The sequence below is a fragment of the Perognathus longimembris genome, chromosome 2 (assembly GCF_023159225.1).
Source record: "Perognathus longimembris pacificus isolate PPM17 chromosome 2, ASM2315922v1, whole genome shotgun sequence".
NCBI classification, from domain to species: domain Eukaryota; kingdom Metazoa; phylum Chordata; class Mammalia; order Rodentia; family Heteromyidae; genus Perognathus; species Perognathus longimembris.
This window is the reverse complement of record NC_063162.1, coordinates 92,055,191-92,083,079: the sequence shown is the minus strand read 5'-3', so window position 1 is coordinate 92,083,079 and position 27,889 is coordinate 92,055,191. Positions and strand designations below refer to the sequence as shown.

Below are 27,889 nucleotides of genomic sequence, written 5' to 3'. Positions count from 1 at the left end.
CCAGTTCTTACACGGTAAACATTATTAGGGAAAGTGAAGCAGGAAGGGGGGAGTATGTGCTTGTTCTTTGCTGTTCCCAAGATGATTTCTGATCATCCAAATCACCAAAATGCTTCATCAGAAAGTGAAAGGAAGAGAAAGTGATGTTCATGCAAATATTATATATGATCTTACCCCAAACCTTTAACTTCCACTGATACAACAAAGATACTGCTTTTTCATTTCCAGTGAATGACTCAGTTTCTTTCAATATGAGAATGGTACATCATAGCAATATAACTTACTGTAAAGAGCACCAGTTTTGAGTGGAGTCACGTAGTTGGATTAAATTCATATAGCTTCCATAGGCACTCCACAAGATGGTAGAGGATTGTGAGTGCCATTTCTTTTTTCTTTTTTGCCTACCTCCACATTGCTTGAACACAAGAATAAATTCCTTAGTAATGAAGTGTTTAATGTGTTTATATAGTATTTACAATTTTTGTCCTATCAACAGGAAATATTATTACCCAATGAACACACAAAGATAGTACTACTAAGACCCTAAAGATAGTACTTCAAGCCCTAGATTTTCAAAACAAACTTTCAAGGTGATGAGAAAACTTTAGGATCTTCTATCCATTTATATCCTTCAAAAGTCATAATTATATATTCACTGTATTTTTTTCAAATGTTTATTATCAAACTGATGTACAGAGAGGTTACAGTTTCATATGTTAGGCATTGGATACATTTCTTGTACTGTTTGTTACCTTGTCCCTCATGCCCCCCTCCCTCCCCCCGTTTCCCTCCCCCCCCCAGGTGTTCAGTTCACTTACACCAAACAGTTTTGCAAGTATTGCTTTTGTAGTTGTTTTTCTTTTTTTACCCTGTGTCTCTCACATTTAGTATTCCCTTTGAATTTCCTACTTCCAATACCAGTAAACAGGGTTTCCAATATACTCAGATAAGATTACAGAGATAGTGTAGGTACAACCACAGGAAGGTGATACAAGAACATCATCAATAATAGAAACTACACATACACATAGGACGTTGAAAGTAGTTACAACTGTGATATAACAATTGTTTCCATAACATGGAGTTCATTTCACTTAGCATCATCTTATGTGTTCATAAGGGTATAGCTATTGGGCCTTGTGATGCTCTGCTATGGCTTGCCTAAACCTGTACTAATTATTCCCAATAAGGGAGGCCATAGAGTCCATGTTTCTTTGGGTCTGGCTCACTTCACTTAGTATAACATTTTCCAAGTCCTTCCATTTCCTTACAAATGGAACAATGTCATTCTTTCTGATAGAGGCTGTATTTCTAACTTCTTGACATTAAACAAATTAATTTGTAGAATCAGAAGTCTGTTCCTATAACTAACTTCCTCTAACTGGTATGAAACTATCATGGTTTATTTCCAGTACTCTTTTTGTTCTATCACCCAGTAAAAGATTTGGATTCATAGTAAGTAAGCTCATTGAGATGCTAGAAAGAGCATTTATAAACAAATAGGGAGAAAAACTGTACCACTTTACAGAGTTTTGTAAAGTACAAGTTTGGGCTACTTTCAGCACTTTTTTTATGAAAGGGGAGCTACTAGGGCTTGAACTCAGGACTACACTCTCATTCAGCTTTCTTGATCACTTCTGGCACTCTACCATTGGAAACATCCCTCCATCCTGGCATTTTGATGGTTGGTTAATTGGAGCGAAGAATCTCAAACGCCATTCTTTCCTGTCTGGGATGGCTTACTGGATGTGGTCCTCCAGGTCTTTGCCTCTTGAATATTTAAGCATTCAGCAATTAAAGAAAAACAAAAACCTAGAAGCAAATGGCCTTTACACAGGCATGTTAGATGATTACAGTTATAAGTATGAAACTAGATTAAAAGATCCTGTTAATTTTGGTTTTATAAAACCCCAACCAATACATGGATAAAGAATTCTTGTAAAATCCTTTGTGAAAATTGATGATAATGCATCAACATGAGTTTGTTTGAATTTGCTAGGACTGTGGCTTTTGGCGAAATAGTTCAACTACATGAAACATTGCCTACAAACTTCTAGTTCCGCAATTGCATTGAAAATAACAACTCAACCATCAAAGCTTGCTGAAAAACTTTTTTTTTCCCATATTGTGCTTGGTTTGAATACGTTTTATTTCACTGACCACTGATACTTTAGTACATTTAGAAATACTTTAGCAGTGATACTCAAGATAGGGAAGTAATGGCTGTGCTCTAGATTTTACTGAGAAAATTTAAAAACAAAGCCCCAATCAGCTGTTCTGACATGCTCAATTAGTTTCTGGATTGTTGGCAGCTACAACTCAGAAGAAATCATGTTTCTCCACAGGATGGGTTTATATGCAAAACAGAAACATTTCAAAAAATTAAACAAAAGCCCAATAGTTGAACCTTCAGTTATAACAGACTAGTCATGTCGCCTTTCATCACTCCACATGCACTTTTCTATTCTCTTCATTGTAGTTCCACGTTTATCCAGAATTAATTTAGTAAGTGACACAGTTCTGGATATTCTAAGTAGCATAGTTTAAGCATGAATCCACTAATCGCTATTTCTTAAAGTCTGCATAAATAATATACACATCTCTGTGTTCAAGTGTGTATGTATTAGGGATTCTTGATATACAATGTGGTTTCACTACAATGTTTTCATCAGTGGTGACTGGACCCCTTGTTTTTCATGATTCAGAAATGTGATTTACTCTGGAAGTGTTGGAATTTTTTTGGATTTTCTTTTGTTTGCTAGTTTTTAACCGTCCATTGACTGATTACCTACTTGCTCATGAGGGATCAAAGAAAATAAAACCTATGCATTTCTGCTGTTCACTGGGCAATCAAAATACCTGCAACAAATGTTATTTTGCACATTCTGACTTTGATATACCATCATTACCATAGGAATAGACTTGGATTATACAAAGTAAGAAAAGAAGAATTTCACAGTGGTTTCAGTAATTTCCTTATTGCCTTCCCTTGATTTGCATAGGAAAACCTTCACTCTCTATGGTGAGGTATACAAAAATAAGTTTGACATTTTGATAAATTTGTTCAGAGCATTTAAATTTCACCAGTTATGAAAATAGACTAGTCTAAAATGATTATAGTCTCTTTTTCTCAAATTTGTCTTTATATACAGACAAAGTCATAGAATTTTTCTTTCCTGGAGTTTATATGGTTCTATAGGACAATCCTGTTTCTCTACATGCTGATGCCAAAAGTCACAATACTTCTTCCTTTTAACTAAGGGAGAACACCCATTTCAGTAATCTAACCCACTAAAACCAAAGTTGGGATGTGAGCACATCCAGTACTTGAAACAAAATTGTTGCTGTTGATGATGTTCAAATAGTACTACCAAAGCTCTACAACCCACTTAGTCATGCTCATGATTTGAGAGAATATAAAGACAGAATAGAGCAAAATCACATTATTAAGATGAAAAATGATTTCACCAAACAGTATCAAACTACAAAAAGTTCTGTGGTTTGCATTTGCTAAGATTAACTACCTGATCTTTATAACCTTCAGTAGAATATATATCAAGTAGCAGTTCCACAAGGTAAAGTACACAAAAATCAAAATTTTAAGGAATAGCATCACATTACTAGGTTTTTATACTATAGTCTGAGATGCTCACAAACTGAACAAGAGATGATTAAGTAGAAGGATTATATGCACTCCAAACAAACTTTTTTCAAAAATGCAAATTATTATCTGTTCTTAGTAGAGTTAATGGCAGAATTAAAACACTAAGTCATCAGTCTTTTTACATACTGTATATATTTTCTATTTTTTTTTGAAACAAGGTCTATGTGGCCCAGGCTAGCCTCAAACTTATGGTTCTTCAGCTTCAGATTCCTTGAAAGATATGCACTGAATATTTGAAATACTCAAATATGAAAAATATGAATATTTTTTCATTGAATACTTTTAAATTTTCAGATATGAAAAATATTCCTATGTTCTTGACATAAGGTAAAACGTAATTTAAGTGGTATGATGGATAGCAATTCTTTGTCTGGACCATCAAAAGATGCAGAAAATTATATTTCATCCAAGTGTGTTAGCTTTTTGTCATTATGACCACTATCTGAAGAGACACAATGTCTGTCTTTCTTCCAATTTCATGCTGTTTTTGTTATGGTTCTCTCACATAATTTAAAGTCAGGTATTTAAATACTTGCAACTTTCTCATTTTTGCTCAGAAGTGGTTTTGGTATTAAAGATCTTTTCTTTGCTTTCATATGAATTTTACAACTAATATTTTTTCTATTTCTATGAAAAATTTGTCGAGATTATGATGGGGATTGCATTGAATCTGTAGAATATTTTTATAATATGGCTATTCTAATAATATTAAGTTTTCTAATGCATAACCATGGGAGGTGGAATTCTCAATATTTTATTGTCTTCTAAAATGGCTTCAGTTATTTTTAATGGTTTTTATTATAGAAGGTTTTCATTTCTTTAGTTAATTTTGGTTTATTGATTGATTGGTTGAAGGATTGAAGTTAATTTGAATGGGATAGGTTCCAAGAAATCATGATACTGAATGAATTGTCCATATGAATACTGACAGATAATAAGTACTTCAGAAATGATAGACAAAAAAGTAAAAATTTTAAGACAATTGTAAGAGGAATCAACATAATTATTAACACATAAATTTGAGTAATAGATGCACAATCAGTAGGAATTGGTTATGAGCTAAAATGAGATGGAAGAAGGATGGAATGAAAGAGCCATTAAAGACAACTCATTGACTTCTGATTTGGAGCAATGGGTGAATAGAATATTTTGTGATTGATAAGTTTAGAAATAAGGTTAGAAGATCAGAAGTTTGATAATGATTATATTAAATTTGAAGTGATCTTGAAATACATAAGCAAAGATGTTGAAAATGTGGGCTGATATACTGTTCTGCTGCTCAAGTCATTTCATCCTTGAAACAGAAGCCTACAAGTTGCCTTTTCTTTAAATTTATAGCAGTAATGACATTGTCTGAAAAATGGGAAAAAGAGGGGAAAAAAGAAAACCTAAAATGTGGCCTTGGTTGGCCACAATTAAGTGGCCTACTATTTAATGAACAGGAGACTGATTACAAACTACAAAGATGGTAAGAATGCTATGAGAGTATGCAGTTATAGATGTCATGGGAATAACTATTCTAAAAAGATGTAGCCAATGGGGATGAAAGCTAATGAAGTGCTGATAGAGTGAATGAATAAAAATTCCCTTACTGGATTCAGTGGCAGGAAGGCCATTGGTGACCATTTGTGAGACTTTAGTAGAGACTTGGTTAGAAGATAAATTAGAGGAGGAAAAAGGAGTCACAGATGAGGAAAAGGAGAAAATAGAAAGTAGTAGATACTGCCTTTCTGAGAATTTGGTTGAGACAAGGGGAAGAAAAGAAATGTGGTAATTGAAAAATTGATGGAACCAAGGATACATATTGCAGGTCCATCTGTTTCCAAAAATGGTAGAAATCTGAGGTTATTTGAATCTTAACAAAATGGTTATAATTTTAAGGGAAATTTTCATATGAATTTAAGGGTTTACTAGACAAATGAGAGAAGTGTATGAGAGGGTAGGGCCCAAATGTTAGGTCTTGAGCCAGAACTGAGAACAACCTAACCACTTCTCTGCTACCACAGGAGCCACAGGGAGCTGGAGTGTCAGGATTGTCTCAGTCATCTTATTAAGTCTATTTTATCTTTTACTGGGTGAGCTAATCATTCCAAATCTTCCCTCTGGAAGTGTTGTACAGGGCAGGTGCCTTTAAAGGGCTTTTATGATCTCAAAGCAACAGCTAGAAACCAGAGCCTCCATTCTACCTTTTCCCTCTGACAGGTATGTGAGTCATGCCAGCAAAGGGAACCCTGGCAGGTTTCAGCTAAGCAAAGGGGATCCGAGAAGAGATGTGGATAATGTAAGGGTTTGGCTGTTCCTGAAAATACAGAGGCATATTTAGGTGGGTCTTGAAGGTGAAGAGCTTTATTGAAATTGGCAAGGAGGAAATAGTCAAGCTAAACTCAATCAGTTTCAAAAGTGCTTTACCAAAAGGCTGAAGAATAAGACAGGAGTGTGTAAAGCAAAAGGCAGACCCTTTGTTCATGAATTTTGGCTACAAAGAGGAAGACTGAATTAAAGTTATTTTTATTGTTGCCATTTTGCCTTATATAACTTGTGGAATTTTGTTTCCATTTTGTTCCCCAACATGAACTCTAATTGGATTGACCTATCTTACCTGACATGTATTTCAATGTCATTCTCTTGAGTTCTTATGCTTCTTCTACACAGAATGTTCTTTGTTGCTTTTCATATATACATAGAAGCAGATCTTCCAGCCTTATTAACATTTACCTCCCAACATTCTCTAGGTTTTGTAATATTTTTTGCTGTGAAAATAATTCAAATTTGTTATAGGCCATTTAGAAAATATATGAAAATCCAAAGTTAATAGCATATGTTACTTTCCCTTTGACGTAATTATTAATCTTCTATAGCAGCAAATGAGTGTCAGCATAGAGCATTCTCAACATTTCAATTTTCTAGGTGGAAAAAAAATAGCTTCTTATTGGCTATTTAATCTGTGTTTATTTGATTACTAATAAAATAATACTTTTTATTTCTCATAGCTCTTAGTCACTGGATACTTTGCTCTTTGGATTGCCTAATCATATCCCTGGTCTAGAAAATACAATTTTCAGCTGAATGTTGAAAGTTTTATTACATTGTTAGTCTAAAATTCATTACATCAGTTATATTTTCCATGCCTCATATCTGCTGTGCTTTTCACCCTCACTATTGTCTTCCCAATGAACTGTATTGCTATCATAATCATTGCAAAATTCTCCATTCTCAGAATACCTTTAATACTCTCTAATCTCACACTATAATCAGTCTAAAGATTGCTATGAATTCTTGGTAGTCTCTTGAATGTCAGAGAGATAGTAAGCACATTAGCGATAATAACAGGACATGTTTATCACCATTATTGTGACTGTACTTGGCATTCTGTTATTTCACTTCTGTCTTAATCCATTCTCTGCTGCCACACAACCCATCACAGGTTTCCAATGGTCAGGTCAGATAGGAGAGGCTTACTCTCATCTTCACAGTCTACACTATTGTCATTAAACAATAGAAGATGACTTGGCTTTCAGTTGTAGAGCTGGGGAGTCCAGGAACCTGCAGCACCTCCCTAGAGCTTCCTCCCTAGTTAGTGCATGGTGAAAGGCTGAGGGAAAATAGAAGAAGTTGTGATTGAACCCATCCTGTTCATCAGGAACCCAAGATGTATCCCCGAGGACAGTCCTCCTGACCAACTTGCCCCTTAATGATCCTACCTTTTAATACAATTCCTTGGGGTCAAGATTTCAATGTTTAAATTTGGGAAAGGGGGCATAGTCTAACAATAGTAACTCCTAATGTGGTCTGAAATTATCATTCTATACGCTGGCCAAAAAATATATCAAATTAACTCATTGCATGTTAATTACCATAATAAGAATGTGTCAGTATGTTTAAAGATCTAGGGCATACATGGCTTCTTCTCTTTATACCTTTTTGCTTGCATTAAAGATTGAGGGAGAAAAATCTCTAAAGTATATTTATATTATTTCAAAAGGTTTAGGATTATATATTAAGGCAACATTCTTCTTGGCACATGTTACTTGAATCATAGTTAAGTGAAAGGTGGTGTGAATCGTGTGATAGATGATTATTTTTCACATCAGACAACCCAACTTTTCTGAGCATGCTGGCTTTGCAAGGATTTATGGTTCCCTGACTTCATGCTGGAGTTACCTCAGTCAGCTTTCCGTGATGCATTCCAACTAATCTGGAGGTTAAGGCGTTTCTTGATCATGAATAGATCAGATTGCTGCTCAGACTTGGATTTTTTTTTTTTATAAAATTCCAGAACTTGGACTAGAAATTGACTTAGAGAATCCAATAAAGTTGCAAGTCTTGGCAGTCATCCAAGATAAGTTTATAGACTGGAAGAAATATGGGCTTTCCATTGTTCTCTTTTTCACCTTTTTGAAGTTTCTTTTGTGTCTATGTAAGTGTGTGAGTGTCGGTTTATCATTTTTCTGAGATTGTAATGGAAATAACCATTGAGGGAACCCAGTTAAAGAATTTTCACTTTGGACTTCTCCTCATCTTTCCAAACTTTGACCCAAACCTGCATCAGGACTGAATTTCTTTTCTCTCTGTAGCATGTTGATGTCATAAAGTAAGAAGTTGTTCTTGAAATGAATCACGTGAGAATAACAGCTGACATGTACGTTTGCCAGCTAGGTACAACTCCCACATCTCAGGTCTCCCCCTGGCTCTACGGGATCCTTCTTGAGACATGATCTGAGAAAACGTGATCCTATATTTTATTTCTCTGTCCCTCTATGACATGGTTAAGGAGCCAGAAGTCAAAGGAGCCAGAAGTCATGTTTGAGAGTGAGCCTGTAAGAATCTGTCCTTGTTGAGTGTTCTTGATGAAAGTGTGGAGCGTGGAGATGAAAGTAAGCCTCTTCTACCTGACCTGACCTTTGGAAACCTGTCTTCTTCTTACAGAATGGGTTTGCCATTGTGAGGCCCCCGGGCCATCATGCTGAAGAATCTGCAGCCATGTAAGTAGCAAAAACTTGCCCATCTCCTAGCGCCATGATTCCTGGCAGTCACCTGCCCTGTGCATGTTTCTGAAGCTTCTAATTGTTAGCAGATGGACTGAAAAAAAATCATTCGAGGTACTCCCAGAAGCAGATTTATGGCTTCAGAGATCATATAGCATTTTACAAAATGCTCTGAACATTATTTATAATGGTTTTCCTGGATGATTTGCTTTCTTATTTCTCTGTTCTTCTTTATTCCGCAGGGGGTTCTGCTTTTTTAATTCAGTTGCAATTACTGCCAAGTACTTGAGAGACCAACTAAATGTAAGCAAGATATTGATTGTAGATCTGGTATGTATTCCCAGCCAGAGCTGGATTTTCAATGACTCTAACTAAAAGGGAGGGGATTTGTATTTCTCTCTTGTCTTGCCTTTTGCACTTGCAAACAACTGAAGGGTGTGTTTCCTTTGAAAGTGCAAACTCATTAAATTCAGGATAGCAGTTTTGAAACCATAAACATTCACGTTTCACTTTCATGGTGTTAACTGCAATTTAATGAGAAGAAGGCGCAGATCAGGGCAACTTTTATGATCCTTAAATGAATTGATACTTCCACAGTTAAAATAACCCTAACAGAACCCAAATTTACATTTCCCTACAGAATATAGACTTTAAATAGTCAGATGTGCTGGAAAGAATGTTGTTTCTTTGGTAACCAATTGGCTACTTCCCCTGGTTAGCAATCATGTCACTTGTTGTGCAACTGTGGTGTTATTAAAACAAGTCAGAATGTCATTCTTTCTGAAAAGATCTCAAGTCTCAGATGCCAGGTTGGGATCACTCCTGCAGGAACCCTCAGTGATTCAGAGTCATAGACATTGGATTTAGCCTAGCATTTTAACATGATACATTCTTACACAATAGTTATAATTTGTTTAACAAATGGTTGGTTTAAATGCAGATGACACTTGGCAGGTTGACTAAACTATATTCCTGAGTAATGAGCTAGAGATCTGCCCATAGAAAAAGACCAACCCAAGAAAGAGCAAAAGAGAGCTGAATGGTGATTTATGAGCCACGTTTTCAGCTTGCGTCCAGTTCAAGAAGAGGTGTAATAGGTTGTCTGACAAAGCATAGACAGGAAATGAACCCTGGCATCCCAACTGAACCTGCTACATCTGTACTTAATTAATTTTTGCAGGTGATAAAAGATTTAAAGGCAAAATATGTTAAAGGCCTTTCTTTTTTTTTTTTTTTTGAAGTGCAAGGCTCAATAGTCTAAGTCTTGCTCATATCTGCACTCATAATTAAATCTTATTGGAAGTCATGGCCTTACCCTCCAGCCCTCTGATTTAGTTAACCAGGCACAGCAAAAGGTTGAGGGAGCACAAACAGAGCCATGTGAAGAAATACTTAGTTAAGGTAAACCCAAGATAAAAGGAATGGGAGACTGATAAACATGACTAGCTTTGCATGGGAATAAATTTATTGGTTTTTTTTTTTTGTACACCATACTGTTGTCTTTCAGCAAACACATTTTTCTGTGACGAATATAAAGCCTAACTTTGCATGTACTTTGCAAAGATGCTCAAGTTTTTCTTGTTGTGTGTGTGTGTGCACACGCGTGTGCACGCCAGACCGAAGGCTTGAACTCAGGACCAGTGCTATGTCCTTTAGCTTTTTCACTAAGACTTGAGCAACTCTACCACTTGAGCAACAATTCAAGTTCTTATTGTTTTAGTGATAAACTGGAGATAAGGGTCACACAGACTTTCTTGCCAGGGCTGGTTTTGAACCTCAGGCCTCAAATCTCAGCCTCCCAAGTAGTTAGAATTACAAACATAAGCCACTGGCACCAAGCTTAAGTTTTAATGTAGTCATAACTGATGATCACAAAATGTGTTGAAAGCTCATATCTACTGCGTGTAGCAGAAATGTATTCACATTTTGCACTATGAAGGTACCATTACATTTTTTTGTATGCATTCGAAAGAATTTTTTAAATAGCTATTTGCTTTTTAACAATTATAGTACATTTAGAAAATGAACATAGTCTGCAATGTCTATGCTAGAAAGATAAGTAAAAAATGTTTTTGAAGAAAAGCAGGATGAATACTGAAGTTTGTGTGCTCAATGTTTCTAAAAACGTAAATTTTATCAAAATTTTATGGGAGAGTAACTGGTCCACTTCTCTTTGTTGTTCAGATCCTTTTAGCATTTTCTTTCTGAGAAATTGTCTATACTTACCGTTTTGGGGTTCTACAACAATAATCAATTGAAAGCATATTGGTCATATCCAAACTCATAAATAATGAATTATAAAATGGATTGGAAAATTACAATATGTAGTTTATGATTGGCAGATTCTTTGTACTGCAGAGGATTTTTATGTACAGTTTTTCTTTGTACATTAATATATGAATAAAAGTCTACAGGATATAATCTGAAACAATTTATAAAATAATTTACTTGGTAGCTCCCAGCAGTTTCCTGTAAGCTTGCCGGCCTTTGATTATGAACTGGCTTCATTATCCAATCATAAAAGATTCTCATTTCCCAGCAGGCTCTAGCAGACGAGAAGTTTTTATTTCAAATTCTCTCCGTGTATGAAGTTCTGTCCAAAGGGTTGCCTCTGAGATCACCACCAGCTCACATATTCTTACTTTCAAGTCTTCCAATTTCTGCAGCTGCAGGGCTACTTAGAGGAAATTCCTGTTTCTCCCAGCTGCTGAGAAGGAAGTTTTAAAGTGCCACGTGGCGCTGAGACCTCTGTTCTCCCTGGCTGACAGATCTGTTCTGCAAGTTAGCAAAGGAGAGGAGAAGAAAGTGTTTCAATGGGACAAGTCCTTCATTCTTATGTGTCCAAAGCCATTTACCATACTGGTGGCATAGTGAAGGACCTTTACAAATTCTGGGAGAAGGCAGAGATACCCCCTGTCTAACAGCTAGATTCAGCTGTTTTATAAGCCTAGTAAACTCCTTGCCAGAGTAGTGACTCACCTCCCATTTGGAATTACAGCCAAATTCAGAGATGTTGAACATTTTAGGCAGGTAGTATTCTAGTGGATCTATAAACCTCATTTATTTCACTTCCTCTTTCTCAGAAGATCACATATATACACACACATGCACACACACAAACACATACTGTGTTTGGATTGGGAGCAGGTGTACTTGCTTGTCAACTTGCAAAAGAACCAGCCTCTGAGGTCAGTGCAGTCAGTACCTTGTCCTACAAGCAGATTATATTGCAGGACTCATGAAGCTGTTGGGTAAAGTGGCTTTTGTTTATAAAACATTACTCCTTCGGCTCTTTTATTTAAAAAAAATGTTACTGCCACTATAGAAAATTATAGATTATAGAAAATCTATAGATTATAGAAAATTGCATTGTAGTCATATACATGTAGATTTTTGTGACAAGCTCTTACACTAAATAACTGTAAGTGATAAATATCCTAGTAAGCTGGTGAAATGTGATTTATTCAAAACTACTTTACATACAAGTGAAGGTATATTGGTTCTACCTTTTTGTTCAGAATTAATTTTCACAATGTACTTTTTTAACCAGAAAAGTATTTAAATGGTTTTTCACATTTCTCAGAGTATCTTGAATGCTTAAGGTCTATTTGGAGAATTTTAAAGATTCACTTCATTTCATTTACATATTAATTTCTCATAAACACCAGTAATTTTTCCCTCATGTTAGTCTAGTATGTATTTGTTGATATGGATAGACAAGTCTCCAATAATTTCCAATAATTTCAGAATTTGTATTAATATCTTAAAGCAAGGAAAACTAAAAAAGCAAAAATGAGATGATCTAAGCTATACTGTTATAAAATTACTACCCACAATAATATGCATACATGGGTTGAACTTTTATCTTTAAATGCAGAATCATAGATGGCCCATGTGTTAGAATGGATTTGTGTATTTTAATGAGTAATATCTGTTGAAAACTTTTCTATATTGATGATAAAATTGTATTTCTTATGCAGAAGTATGTAAGTACCTCACATATCTTTCAAGAGCAAATGATTTGATATGTGAGGCAAATTATCATCTTTTTCCTCTGTCTTCTTAAATAAAACTTTTCAATGTCCCCAGAGAAACTGGGATGATCAATGCAATTTACTTCTACTTTATTTTTTATTTATTTTTATTTTTTTTCTCAAATTTTTATTATCAAACTGACATACAGAGAGGTTACAGTATCATACGTTGGGCATTGGATACATTTCTTGTACTGTTTGTTGCCTTGTCCCTCATGCCCCCCTCCCTCCCCCCCTTTCCCTCCTCCCCCCTGGTGTTCAGTTCACTTACACCAAACAGTTTTGCAAGTATTGCTTTTGTAGTTATTTCTCTTTTTTTACCCTGTGTCTCTCACATTTGGTATTCCCTTTGAATTTCCTACTTCCAATACCAGTAAACACGGTTTCCAATATACTCAGATAAGATTACAGAGATAGTGTAGGTACAAACATAGGAAGGTGATACAAAACATTATCTATAATAGAAACTACACATACACATAGGACGTTGAAAGTGGTTACAACAGTGATATATCACTTGTTTCCATAACATGGAGTTCATTTCAATTAGCATCATCTTATGTGTTTCTAAGGGTATAGCTATTGGGCCTTGTACAATTGTGGATACATGTGTGCCCAGATCAATATGTATCTTGCAATTCTATTGCTATTGTACATGGGAAGTAGAAATATTAGAGTTGTTGGCTTTCTAATATCTTTTTACCCATCTTCTAGATGTCCAGTAGTAAGCACAAAAGACTCTGTGTCTTAAATTGGTAACATAAAAGGAAATAATTTAGCTATCCCATCTCCTCTTTGTATATTCAGAAATCCAGGAATTAATATATATTCAGTAATTTATATTTTTTTCTGGTGTGTGTATCTCTAGCTAGCACAAGTTTCCAATGACCTCATTATCTACCTAGACCTATGATTCTGTATTACTTTTGTGTGTGTTCTATACAAAAGGAGAGAGTGTTATTAGATGTCTGCATCATAAATGGCAAGCTCAATGCAGCTCAATGGAACCTACTGAAAATGTGGTGATGTGTTCTGGAATGCAGACCTGCAGGTTGGTGTGGGCACAAAGTTCTAAAGACTAGGATAAGGAGAAATAACACACAAAAACTTCATCTCAGAAAGCTGCTACAAGTATCAAAGATATAGTTCCCTTCCCATTCAAAAAAATCTGTTTTGTTAAAATGAATGCAAAATTCATAGGGCAATTATATATGATAATGACCCAAAATTTGTCACTTCTTTTTATTAATTGTAATATGACATGTGTTAGAATAGATTTGAAAAATAGGAAAATTGCCCTATGAATTTTGCATTCATTTTAACAAAACAGATTTTTTTAAATGGGAAGGGAAGGAGAGTTGTATGGGGGAAGAAAAAAATCAGAAGGTGGCTGGGAAGAGACTATATATAATATTAAAATTAGACAGCTTGGACAAGATAGTATAAAACCCCTAGCTCTCATCCTCCATTGGCTCAAATAACAAAAGCTAATGAGCTCATGGCCCCTGTGTCTTCAGTTTTTGCTGTCATTATTTTACCAAAATGAATGAAGTCCTTTCTGCATCTGGCATCTCTTTTGAAGTGACGCTAACTGCTAGGGGATTGCTAACCGAACTGCAGGTTTCAGGAAAGCCAATTTATTCAGCTGGTTGCAAAGCCTTTGACCTTAATGGTGGGACTTGGCAAATCAATGCACACATGTATGTTTAGTGTTCTGTCAAGAATTGCGAAAATGCCCTATAAGCCATAGATCCTTCTGCAAAATACTAGTTTGGAGTTTAAACATTAGTCTTTTTTTTCCAGAGGCCAATGAGGCTAGTTAATTAAGCCTGAGGGGTTATGAACTGTTGGCAGTTAATAAGTCATAAAATTCCTCCATAAAACAGGATGCGAGATTCCATCACCGAAGCAAAAGAGTACAAAGAGCCGGTGTATAAATATCTAATTGTACCAAAGGACTGGGCTTTCTCAATGACTGCTCATCTGGTGTCTCCAGGGCATGCTCGCTGTGGTTTCCTGATTTTTAGAAGCCAGTTTAAAAAATGAGTGCATTAAAGCGTAATTTGCCTGAAAGTTCAGGAAGTAAAGCGGGGGGCAGGGGTGTAGGAGCAGGCTGAAGAAGGAAAAGAAAAAGAGGGACAAGTGAGAAGACAGACCATGAAAAAGAGGGGAAGGGTAGGAAGACAGGCAACTCGAAATCAGAAAGGTTGTCTCGCACAGTTAGACACGACTGTATTTGTCATCTGTTTTCTTTTCTCTATAGGATGTGCACCATGGAAACGGTACACAGCAGGCCTTTTATGCTGACCCCAGCATCCTGTACATTTCACTCCACCGCTATGATGAAGGGAACTTTTTCCCCGGCAGTGGAGCCCCAAATGAGGTTCGGTTTATTTCTTTAGAGCCCCACTTTTATTTGTATCTTGCAGGTAATTGCATTGCATGATTACCCCTAATTTTCTTGTCCTTTGCTGGTGTTTTAAATTACACGAGATTACTCGATTGTCCCCAAGGACCACGAACCAGTGCAGTACAAGTGCATAACCCAGAGCACTCGTTGTCAAGCAAGATTGGGCTGACTTAATGCAGTGTTTGATGCTTATGTCAAGACTTCCCATGGGATTGTTTTCTTCTCTTCTGGCTTTACTTCCCGTGCCTCTCTTGTCTACCCATGGTGGTGTGCTTTTCTCTTCTCAGGTTGGAACAGGCCTCGGAGAAGGGTACAATATAAATATTGCCTGGACAGGTGGCCTTGATCCGCCTATGGGAGATGTGGAGTACCTTGAAGCATTCAGGTTGGTACCTTTCCTTCTGCAAGTGGCAGATTAGGAAATGGCACTTCTGAAACTTCAAACGTGAAGGACAAATGTAAATGTCTAACCAATGTCAAGGTCTGCTACAGAGCCACGCAGGGATTTGTATAAGTGGAATATCAAGATGTACTTGTTTTTATGCAGGTACATTGGCCAGGGGCCCAGATAGCCTCGATCCCTTCCCTCATTAAAAAAAAAAAAAAAAGGAGGGAGGGGGTCGCTGGGGGGGACACATTATTAACAGTTCTGTCTGGAAAATTCTGCCAATATCATATGATGTGACTTAAAATAGATATTAGCATAATACAGCCTCTGAAAAGCCCTTCACTACCTATTTAACTTTGCTTGAGCAGGCACTACCCAAACCTCCCACACTGGATCACTGAATCCCTTCCTTCCACAGAACCTGCAGCACTCCTGGTGCTGAGGGGCCAGCTCACCTTAAATGGATCATCTTTGTCTAGACATTTGATAGGAGAGTGAATGAAGTTTCCATTTTTCCCTCTATAGCCAATCAATGAGTTGCTTTTAGATTCTCTAGGAGTAACTGACATTTATCCCTGCTATAGTCTTCTTTCTTTTTCCCTAAGAAAGGAACTTTAAAAATTAATTTAAACAAGAAATGTAAAACTTTCAAAATGGAATTTAGAAATGATATTTCTTTCTCTGAAACTGTGTGTGTGTGTGTGTGTGTGCGTGTGTTTGGAAAGTTCTCAGTTTTAAAAGTTTTAATTGTGTCAGTATTTGTTCTACCTACAGGAATTTAGAAAGATTTTCATCTGTCAGAAATCCACAACGTGTTGAATGCTTTGTTTCGTTGAAAGCAAAAACAACTCCAAGTAGAAATAATTGAGAGATATTTAGAGTTTGAAATTTGCCATGTATATATTCCCAGGAAAAAATTCTTGTTGATATGCATTTGAGACATAAGGAAATGTGGGAATTTTTTCAGTAAATGAAATTCTGGTGTATACCTCATTTTCTTACTTGATGAATGTTTCATGTCAGAAAAGAAGACCAGGAAAAAAGGCCAGAAAATAATTATTTCTTTAAAAAGTGTACTTTTAATTTTATTAAGGTATGTTTTAAAATGTAATTTATTTATTATTGATACATTTGTTTATGGTGACATTCGGGTTTAAATGTAGTGTCCTGTGCTTGCTAGGCAGACACTCTATCCCTTGAGCCACACCCTCTTTTTTGCTATAGATATTTTCTTCATAAGATCTTGTCTAGTCTTATACTATGATCTTCCCAACCTCCGTCTCCAGAATTCCTAGGATTGTATGTATATATCACCACACCTAGTGTCCCAAACATATTATAAACAAATATATTCAACTTGGTATTTAAGATGAGAAGGGGAATTTTACTTACATTTCTACTTTGGGAGAACACAATTCTTAGCAAAATTAGATAAATTTATGAACTGTAATTTTACATATGTGTGAAGACATTTTGCTTTAATTAGCAGTAACATTTAAAAATCTTATCAAAATTCTCTTAATACCTTGCAAAAACTTGTATGAGATAATAGACTGTAATATTCTACTACATATGAAGTTTTTGTCTGATTCTCAAGATGACCTGAAAATAAGATAGTCATCCCGAAAACATTCACTGCACACAGGTATATTCCAGGCACTCTGGTGAGAACTTGGAATTCAGAGTTGTCTTTGCTCTCAGGGATGATAATTTTGGATAAACTCATTGCTATTGTTTGCAGCATCCCAAAGGCTCATGTGTTGTGTGGCTCAGTCCCGAATTATGTGCTCTGGGAAAGGGGTGAAACCTGATGAAGTTGAGTCTTAGTGGAAATAAATTAGATAATTGTGAGCACGCCATTGAAGGGGATGTTTGACTACAGTCCCTTCATCTCTCTCATTTTTACTTCAGCCCTTGTGAGGTGAGAAGTCTCCTTCATCACACACTACTGACCATGATGCTCCACCTCCCCACAAGACCAACCTACCACGCACTGAAGTAAACCTTTCCTCCCTATAACTTGATTATCTCAAGTTAATAGTTGATTATTTCATCAGAATGGAAGAAAGTTAGCCAACACCTTTAATTTTCTTAACATAATCCTATTTCCTGATATTTAACTAGAACATCTTCTGGCATTTGTGTGTGTGGAAAGTGGAGATGGTGCATCAAGTAAACTACATTTCTGTTTTCTTAGTTGTAACTGTCTCTAGACAGTGATAAACCTCTCTGGAGGGACATCCTATTCACTGTGAAACCATATTCATGGTGGAATGGAAAATGGCTGTAGATTTTGCCAGCCAAAGTCTGTCCTATGCATCACCCTTGTGATTTCTATCATGTTCTTTTACAGTGGAAAAATGAAAATTATACCAAACCAACATTTTTATTTTGCTATGAGATTGAAGGATGATTAAGAAGAAATAATGGAATATCCATTATATCTAAAATTATAGCTAAATTATTTCAGATGACTTGTTTCTTCCTTCCAAGCAGTTATCATTCATCCCTGAAATAATTGAAGGGTGTACTTAAGACTCTTCATGAGAGTTTTAAAAATAGTAATATCAAATTTCTTTTATGTTCAACTAAGATATGTTTCCAAGGCTACAATTTTATAATAATTATGACTATTTTTATTGGGATCTTATATGCCAAGTCCTAGATTGGAAATGCTTTTTAGCATTGTGGCTAATTCTTAAGTGCTTTCTATAAGTCACAGCAATACAAATTAGAAGAGGTCAGCTAGGAAGTCGGTTTATATATGCCATGCCACTTTGCTACTCTCCATCAATTTGGTACAAGGAATGGTAAGGCATAGTAAACTATACCATAATGTAAGGGCCTTTGCTCCCCAAGTGCCTCTCATCACAACCCATAAATGCCTAGCGCACAATGATAGAATTGCAACTGATGAGTGGGAGAAGATTCTAACAACAATGTGAGCATTGGAAAACTCTGATTTTAAGTGATGCTAGAAAAGCCTTGAAGAATCTTTGGTCTCTCAAGCAGTATGCTTTACAAAGAACTTTGAACATCCATTCGTAGGGCTGTATGCATCCCAGATGCCTTCTCATCATGTGACAGATGTTTTGCTGAATGCCTGCTAAGCAGTTGCTATAACAATAATTTCAAAAGAGTCTTCCGATGCTTCTAACTTCTTCAGAGTACTGCAATCAGAATAGGCACATTGCATTTTGTTTCTAAAGATCAGTGCTTTAACTATCTATCAAAACTGAGGTGATTGTCTTATATAAGACCATTGACAAGATTTGATAAGAGACAATGTGAAGCTCATGCCTCTAATTATATTAAATAGAAAAAATCATCTCCAAATTTTGTTATGAAGTAGCATTTCCTAGTGTAGAATTAGCATAGCAGTACTTGCAGTTTTGCCTATTTTATTGAACAAATGAATGAACGAACAAATATACCAATGAATGAAAGGATGACAATCATTTTCCAAAAAGAAACATAGATACTAACTATATCCATAGATTCACACAACCATAGATAGAAAATATTTTGGGAAACTACTGCATCTATAAAGAACATACAAATATAATAATAATAATAATTTATATACCATTTATGTTGCATTATGTATTTTAGGAATCATAAATTAGTTAGGGATGATTCAAAGTATCCTAGAGTCAGATAGGGATGTACATCAGTGTTAGATTGCTTTCTTACCACCCAAGAGGACCTGAATTTGACCCCCAGCACTAGATAGATTAAATAGATAGTTCGATAAATAGATAGATAGATAGATAGATAGATAGATAAAAAAGGCATATAGGTAGGTGTGTACATAGGCCACAAGCAAGCATTATACCCCATTATATATAAGGGGCTTGTACATTTTCAGTGTTAGTAGCTATGGACGAATATTTCCATGGATACCAAGGAGAGATGACTGTCCATGCCCTTTGAATTCAGGAGGTATTTATGAAATGATAGGTGACTCATTTGTCACTCAGGAGATCCACCTAAGAAAGTCTCAAAGAGGTTATGGTTAGTTTGTTTAATTGTAAACTAGTTCTGATTGGAGAAAAAAAAATCACCTCTCCAAGAATATATGTTCTACTGTGTAGCTGATTTAATTAGTATTTGCCATGGAGGAGGATTTCCAAAAGGCAAATGATCTGTAAATGTCAGCTCTTCAGAGATGTTCATCTCAGGAGAAAAGGTGGCATATAATTCATGACTCTGTTTCACTGAACCACCAGTATCAGTTGAAAAGGGGATTTGAGAGAGTACTCTAATATAGAAAGTAATTGTTTAAGTCAGGAATTTTGATATTAAAAGCTGCCTATATTTTCTTTCACTATTAAGTTTCTATGTTTTATTACATATGATGCACTTATTAGTATAGACTTTGCTAAAGTAATTGGCCCTATATGTAGGCATACCTTTTAGAAGGGTAGTAATTTTGCTACATAGTTAACCAGTTGAACCATTTGAACACATCTAAATAGGTATTGTAGCTTGTGTCTTTCCCCTGTTTGGGGTTTATACCTGTTATTCTAATGAACAAGCAACCTTTAACTCCACTAAGTTGAAATTTGGTTAGAAGCTTAATCAGATATCACATGTATTCATTCAAACACTCATTCTGTTCCTGATGGTCTTTGAAATACAAGTTGTGGCTTCCTACAGCTCTTCCCCTACTCATGACAAAAAAAAAGAAAGAAAGAAAGAAGAAAAGCAGCTTGTTTAACTCAAAAGCAGAGAAGGCTAGGAGGATAGGATAGGATAGGATAGGATAGGATAGGATAGGGTTTTGCTGGGTTTGATTGTTGTATTCATTGAGAAAGTGCTTTTAAGATTAGTCAATAATGATTAGCCTAGGAATTTTCTTCAAATTCCTGTGTTTATCACAATATTACAATAGATAATTGTGCACAACATACTTTACTAAGTACAATACCTTATTCTGTCATTGCTATTTTATCATACACACACACACACACAAAGACACCATCTTTACAATTTTTGAGACGCAAATTCTAGATATTCTTTCTATGTACACAGACTAAGAGCTTGTTTACTTCTATATTAGAAATGAAATGAAATATAAATAGTTTCTCTCTTCTGGTAAAGACTACCAAGTCCATACTGTTTTATTTCTCTTATTTTTGTTCTATTTTAATATAATTTCATATTAAGTTGAATGGAAATAATATCACCTGGATAAAACAATACATAATGTTAAAAAATAATAACAACAATACAGAACATTCACTCAATATATAATATTTGCCAACTGCTTATTTTTTTTAAACTTGAGATGTTCTTCCATTAAGTATTCTTATATGTCAGATGAGACAATCAAGAATTTTGAGATCTGGCAGATTTCCTGATGCAACCCAGCTGGTAAATTGTGATCAGAAATTCATTGGCGGAAGGCATCAGACACTACTAGTGAGATAGAAACTACAAAGTCTAGTTCCTTTCTTAGATAGGGTTCAGAAAACAATAATTTATTGAGAAATTCTTTGTAAATGCAGTTTTTTAAAATTACATCAGACATTTTGTTCGGACATTGAATCTGATGACATTATTTTTTAAATTAAAACCTACCTCCTAGATTTTTTTTGGCTTGTCCTGGGTCTTGAACTCAGGGCCTGAGCACTGTCCCTGGCTTCTTTTGGCTCAAGGCTAGCACTCTTCCACTTGTGCCACGGTACCACTTCCGGCTTTTTCTGATAATGTGGTGCTGAGGAATCGAACCCAGGGCTTCATGCATGCTAGGCAAGCACTCTACCACTAAGCCACATTCCCAGCACCCCCCTTCTGGATTTTTTAATTTCTCTTATTTCATAAATTGTATATCTAAGCCACTTCTATTGTACACTTCTCTCCATCTGTAAGAGAGCCTATTAAGGTAAATCCTGGCAATGCCTTTTCCTTTCCTTTACATAGTGTCTTGACAAGGGGAAGTAAACTTTTCCATCTTTGTTAAAGGTAATGTTTGCTTTCTATGTATTAATCTGGGTATTTTAAAATCTTTTTTTTTTTTTTTTGGCCAGTCCTGGGCCTTGAACTCAGCACTGTCCCTGGCTTCCTTTTGCTCAAGGCTAGCACTCTGCCATTTGAGCCACAGCGCCCGCTTCTGGCCGTTTTCTGTATATGTGGTGCTGGGGAATTGAACCCAGGGCCTCATGTATACGAGGCAAGCTCTCTTGCCACTAGGCCATATCCCCAGCCCTAATCTGGGTATTTTTAATAAGGGATATAACTAAACTTCAAGAGTTGCTAAATTAAATTTTAATAGAATACAGAGTGATAAGTGAACTTTCCGATCCCATGTGAAATAATGATTTGTTGTCATCTAAGAATCATATACTGTCAAATGACGTGGGGTCTTCTTTTGTCTACAAAAGCTGTGGTAGATGCTTTCCAGCCTTGCAGTAGATTTTCAATCATTAATGACAAGCAGCTATATTATACTCATGATAGTGTGTTCTTTCCCAAGGTTGTTGAAGCCATTTTGGAAAAGATGGTAGAATTTCTTGAAACAATTTCCCAATATGAAATACAGTATATATCAAATTGGTCCCACTATCATCTTCCCAGACCATTTATCATAGCTCACAAATCAAGCCCACGTTTTCTCTTCCTGAAAGACTCGCCTAATAAATAAGATGTGGGCTTCAAATTCGAACTTGTCAATCAATCTTGGGAACAAAGCAGTAATGACTTTCATCTATTAATATTTTATTTCAGTAAAGAGCAATGCATTTCAATTTGTCTGGTGTGAGCTACAATTATATTTTATTGTCGGTATTCTGTTCTCCCTGTTTAGCACATTGAGATAGTTCAAGAAATTTGACTGAAACAGGTCACCAGGAAAAGATCCTTAGGAATAAATTTTAGAAAGCTGTCAGCTGTATCTACTTTTAAGCTCCAGAAATAAACATAGTTCAAGAACATTTTTTCCTCTCTCATCCGTGCAACATATTGTACCAATTTTCATCAAAAAATTACAATTTCTATAGGTGTGTGTGTCTAGATACCCTTAGAATTTCTGCTCCTTGACCCTAAGAGTAAATTGATCTTATGCACACCTGTCCTCCTCAGGAAACTTACAAACTTGATTTTTGAGCTGAGCATCAAAGAGATATGATATTATTCGACAGAACAGAGCTCAGGTAAAAAGTCCACAAAGTATCTTGAAACATCTAAAGTTTTAAAAAGTGAAAGCTGTCTGCAAAGGAGAACTATCAAAAGCAGTTTAAAATGCTATAACCTACATTTATTATTACTTTAAAAATTCAGATAAGCTATAAACATTTTCATATGGTATTTTCTTCTTGGCTGTAGAACACTTCTAAAACAGATAATTTCTAGGAATGTCTGTGCTTTTCCAAATAATGAGGAATAATTAAATAAGAATACTATGTTTAACTCTTTTCCTTTGCAACCCTTTCTAAGAAAGTTTAATATTGTAAAAATGATTTGTGTAGAAATGGTATTTTTTAATTTTCAAGATGAAACACTAAAATAAACCCCTGCCTTCAATAAAATCCTCTAAATATATGTCTGATGCTCTGAGATATTAGGAAAAAGTTCTTTCCATGAGATATTATTGAGAAATTTTAAAACCAGAAACAGAAGATTTTTTTTCAGATGGCCAAAGAACTCAGATTATTTTAATGATCTTATCTAGTAACAGTGGATTTGTTGAGTACTTATTTATAATATGATGGAACACAAATATAATCTGAAAATTATGGAGCCAAAAGTACTTTTTTTTAGTGAGTTCTTGACAATTTTGCTTTATTTATTAGTACGATAAAGCTCTGGACCAAATAAAATTCATTTATCCTCTATTTCATTGGAAAGCTAAAATTTGTATGTCTTTGAGTCTTTGTGCACTTGTTTTCTCCAAACTGAATAGTTCTCTTCTCTTTCCATGACTTTATACCTAAGGTTTATCCTAACTAGATTTACAAAGATGATAAGTAATATATGAATAAAAGATTGGCTGTTATTCATATACCATAGATATATTAGTTTATAGTTCCCTTTTTGAGAATTAGATAAACATGATGTTTTACTAGTGCAAATTTACCCGTTGACTTTTCCAGGCAGAGGAATTATTCTCATGAAAATTATATTCAAACCAAAGTTGTTCAGATACAACATCTAAGGGGTTTGGTTGCAATTCATGTGTTTTCTGTAGACAGAACCTTCACTGAGGAGAGGAGTTCAAACCTTGTATGGCATAAAGCATCTGGAAGATAAATTCTGTTTTCCATATTTCATCCCCATAATTTGATGTCTTGTAGATGAAACTTATAAATCAACATCTGTTCTCATTTATGCAGGCATTTAAACTCCTCTGGCACTCTTCTAGAAGGGTAAGGGCTTATCCTTGTATCTGGTATGAATCTGACCATCTTTCTTGTGGGCATCACAGTACTGGGTATTGCTTGTCTAAACATCTATTATGAACAGAACTGATGTTAAGCTATATGAAGGGCAGTGAGCCTATGAACTGTATGGGAAAGCTAGCAAAGTAACATTCTTATACATTCTTATCAATGTGTAGTTCATCTTTCACAATATGAGATTCATGAGTGCATATCAATGATGGAGTCAACTTTGAAGATCATCAGAATTTTAATTCTCTTTGTATCTCATTTTGAGGATATTTTTTACATTACAGAATACTTGTGGAAACAGCCATACAAACAACACTTGCATATTACCTTTCTCATTGAAGACACATACCATTTTACTAAAAAAATAAAGTGGTTGTTCATTTAGGATGTAAATTTTTAGTTGGTTAACTATTTCTTGAAATCAAAGCAATATTGGAGATACTGAAATGGACTGAATTTCAGAAAGAACTAAGTATTTTTAATGGAGTGGTAGCTAAAGGTAAATAAATGAAATTTATTCAAAATCAAGAAAGAGGGGCTGGGGATATAGCCTAGTGGCAAGAGTGCCTGCCTCGGATACACGAGGCCCTAGGTTCGATTCCCCAGCACCACATATACAGAAAACGGCCAGAAGCGGCGCTGTGGCTCAAGTGGCAGAGTGCTAGCCTTGAGCGGGAAGAAGCCAGGGACAGTGCTCAGGCCCTGAGTCCAAGGCCCAGGACTGGCAAAAAAAAAAAAAAAAAAAAAAAAAAAAAGAAAGAGAATAGAACAAGCCATATTTATACTTTAAAACTTTACAGCCCAAAGAGAACAGTCAGTCATTCAGCTCTTTCGGTTTTAGAAAATATCTCAGATATTAGAGGTGCCCTGCTGGCCTTGTGATTTTGTTTCATGACCAACTTTCCTCCTTTGCACACATTTCTGACCTTTTAATTCACTTTTATGCCCAAAATATCCTTGGTGAAAGTACCATTGAGGAAATCATGTAGTGATGCTTCCTTCCTCTTTGCCACACAATACCACATCACGACAGGTGAAAAAAGGTCCAGGCAGAAATAATTCAATATGAAGCCAGATGTCAGTAGCTCAGTTCTTGAATTGTACCTACTCATGAGGCTGAGAAATAAGGATCCTGGTTTAAATCCAGCCTGATGGAAAAATCCCAAGAGACTCTTATTGACAATTTACTTCAGAAGGCAGGAACCAGAGGTATAGCTCAAGAGTAGAGCACCAGCCTTGAATGAAAAAGGTTAAGGACAGTGCTCTGGCCCTTGGTTCAACGCCCCCCCCCATACCATTACAAAATGATAATGAAAGTAATAATAATACGATCTACTGTGGGTAATACTTATACAGTTTAAATGAACAAATTAATGTCTAAATAACTCAGTGAACTAAAGTCTGCCAAGTATTTATAATTTAGTTTAGTTTTTGAAAAGTCAAGTATATATACGGTATCCATAGGGGAAAAAAATAATGTATTCATCTCAGGAAAGCAGGACCAGTTGCCTATTAATTTGCTAGTGTTGATTTAAATAATCAACCAAGTATTGTTTAAAAATTGCAATGATATTTGATTTGGTTCAGTTAAATGAACTTCCAAAGAAATTGGAAAGTAATGAGATCATCCCATTGTCAGAGCTTGAACACAAAATTCTTTAGAAGGGCTTATAGGACCCAATTTAAAATTTTGTTGTTTCATAATATCTTTAGAGAAGTGTATTGTTCCTTGTAAAATACCCACATGCTCTCCCTTGGAAAGCCTCCAGACTGTAACTGAACCACAAGGTTGCCCCCTGGTGCTTTATGCATTGTTTAATTGTTTGCCTTTGGTGTATGTTTTTATTAAAAGCCTATTATTTAAGATAAGACCAAAGTGTCATTTTAAAAACAACAGAAGCAGAGCCATTCCGTCTCATGGTTCTTTTTCATAGGTGTGTTAGTGTACACTGGATGAGCTAATGAGCCTGGTGAAATTTCTTTTCTTGTAATACTTCAAAAAGAGCAACAACAACAACAACCAAAACTGCATTTTTTGTTTCCTCCAATAAAACATGACTGGATTGGCTAGAGGAGCTGTGGGTCTGCATAGCTGTGCCTGGAGGAAGAGAGAGAGGGTCTTTGTGTGTCCATCCATTCTCTCTGCGTTTTGTTACAGTAGGAAGAGGAGGAGTTTGGAGTCACATGCATTCTGTTGGGAAGTCCCTATTATTCCTTCTTCCCCACAATCCACTTGCAAGATAGGTCTTTAACACAGATCATTGAGAATATGAATTAGGGCTGGGAACTATTGCTAAGCCTGTCGTTCTAAATATTCTTTTCCCTGAATATTTGATTTTCTGAAGTTGCATTACCTTATCACTAAGTTCTTGGAGGTTGGATCTGGAAAAAAAAATTTAAATTTCCTGGCAAGTCCTTGTCTCAGAGAGCAAGCAAGAATTCTATTAGTCCTCCTCTTCTTTGCAAGCCAGTCCATGGCTGGGATGCAGCCTCAAGCCAAAAACTAAAAGGCAATGCACCTTGATAAAATTTCTAGGGTTTAAATGATCTCATTAAATTCTGACTCTAGATATCAAGTAGACATCTGAGGAAATATGATTATTGACAAAATGTAAGCCTGTTATACACTATATCACATCAAAAGGAGAAGGGCCATTAGGACATAATTACATCAGAAACAGTATACACATTTGGCTGGTTTATAAACTGTCACTTTCAGAAGGCCGAAGACATATAAAAGTTTCCAAAGGTTCCATTATGACCCTATTTCCAACAGTATTCTCTGACAACTAAATAAATTACTGCATGTATTGGACCTTTGAGGCTTGGGGCAAAGAATGGAAAAATTATTTACAAAAGCTTGAAAATATTTAATCACTAGAGGCAGGGGGGCAACGGTGTTTTAATTAGCAGGTCCTCGGGCCATTGGCTGACTGGAGGCTTTCTCAAACAACCACACAAATGCACTGAATAGCTGTTTGCCAGCCTTAGGGTCAGGCCTGAGATGAAACAGATAAGATAATTGGCTCTAATGAAATCCAGAAGGCCTTGGCTTTCTTGTTTGAGCTTGGATTTGAAAAGTGCGTGTGGAAGTGAGGCTTAATTCAAACCAGAACTGAGCTAGGCCCGTTTCTCAGTGACTTTGATATTGTTTGAAGTTCTAAAAGTGTTCGCCACACCACTAGCCTGCTGGGCTGGGCCTCCCTGGTACCCTTAATTACTAAGCTTTATTGCTGACTTTACTACACAGGAAAGGGGCCATTATATGTTCCATCAACATCAGCTCTTCTCAGATTGGAGGAAAGGGCAGGGTTAAAGGCCACTGTAGGAAGGCAGAAACTTCACTTTGAGGTAGTCAGATCATTTACCAGTGTTAAATTTCACCATTATGCACATACATTCCTTATGACACAGAAGCCCAATTTCCATTTTTTAAACAAATGATTACTTTTCAAAACATTTTTGTTTGTGCCTCTTTTTTTTTACCCAGAGAGAACATTTATATTTAAGGGTGAAATGACTGCACACGATATATTAGAAAATCATAACAAGAGCAACACCAAAAATGCCCACAACACTTCCCAATTAATCATCCCAGCAAAAGGTGTGGTTGGATTCTGTAATAAGGAGGATTATTATAAATGCCCTCTTTGAAGTGGAAATAAGTGAGAGACCCTCCTGTGGCGTGAGAGTTGTCCTGACACCCGGAGGAATAAAGACCCCTCTGGAGACTTTACAAAATTAAATCCTAGCTTCTAGAGTCTCTCACAAAGAGGCTGTACAAAAGCAGTCCCAATCCACTTTGAAGCCCAAGAATCAAAAATGAGGAAGTTGCCCTCTTTGAGGTCAGATGCAATGTCACTGAGAATTCTGTTTTCCCTCCATCTCCTGGTTGCTCTCTTTGTGACAATCCCACTGGTAGGGATGGACGATGTGTCTGAATGAAGGGTTACTCAACCCTTAGGCCTCTCAAAGGAAAAGATCTCTCATACTATAAAAACCAATGGGCATTTGATCC

The 27,889-nt window shown here is 35.9% G+C and overlaps 1 protein-coding gene across 1 annotated transcript in view; it reads left to right on the top strand.

Annotated features, from left to right (window-relative positions):
* The window catches only part of Hdac9 (histone deacetylase 9), an 805,515-nt gene that overhangs the window by 623,532 nt on the left and 154,094 nt on the right, over positions 1-27,889 (top strand). The window contains exons 18-21 of the mRNA XM_048339733.1: positions 8,591-8,646; positions 8,892-8,979; positions 14,947-15,066; positions 15,381-15,478. Coding sequence (XP_048195690.1) covers positions 8,591-8,646; positions 8,892-8,979; positions 14,947-15,066; positions 15,381-15,478 — 362 coding nt within the window. The remainder of the gene's footprint in view (positions 1-8,590; positions 8,647-8,891; positions 8,980-14,946; positions 15,067-15,380; positions 15,479-27,889) is intronic.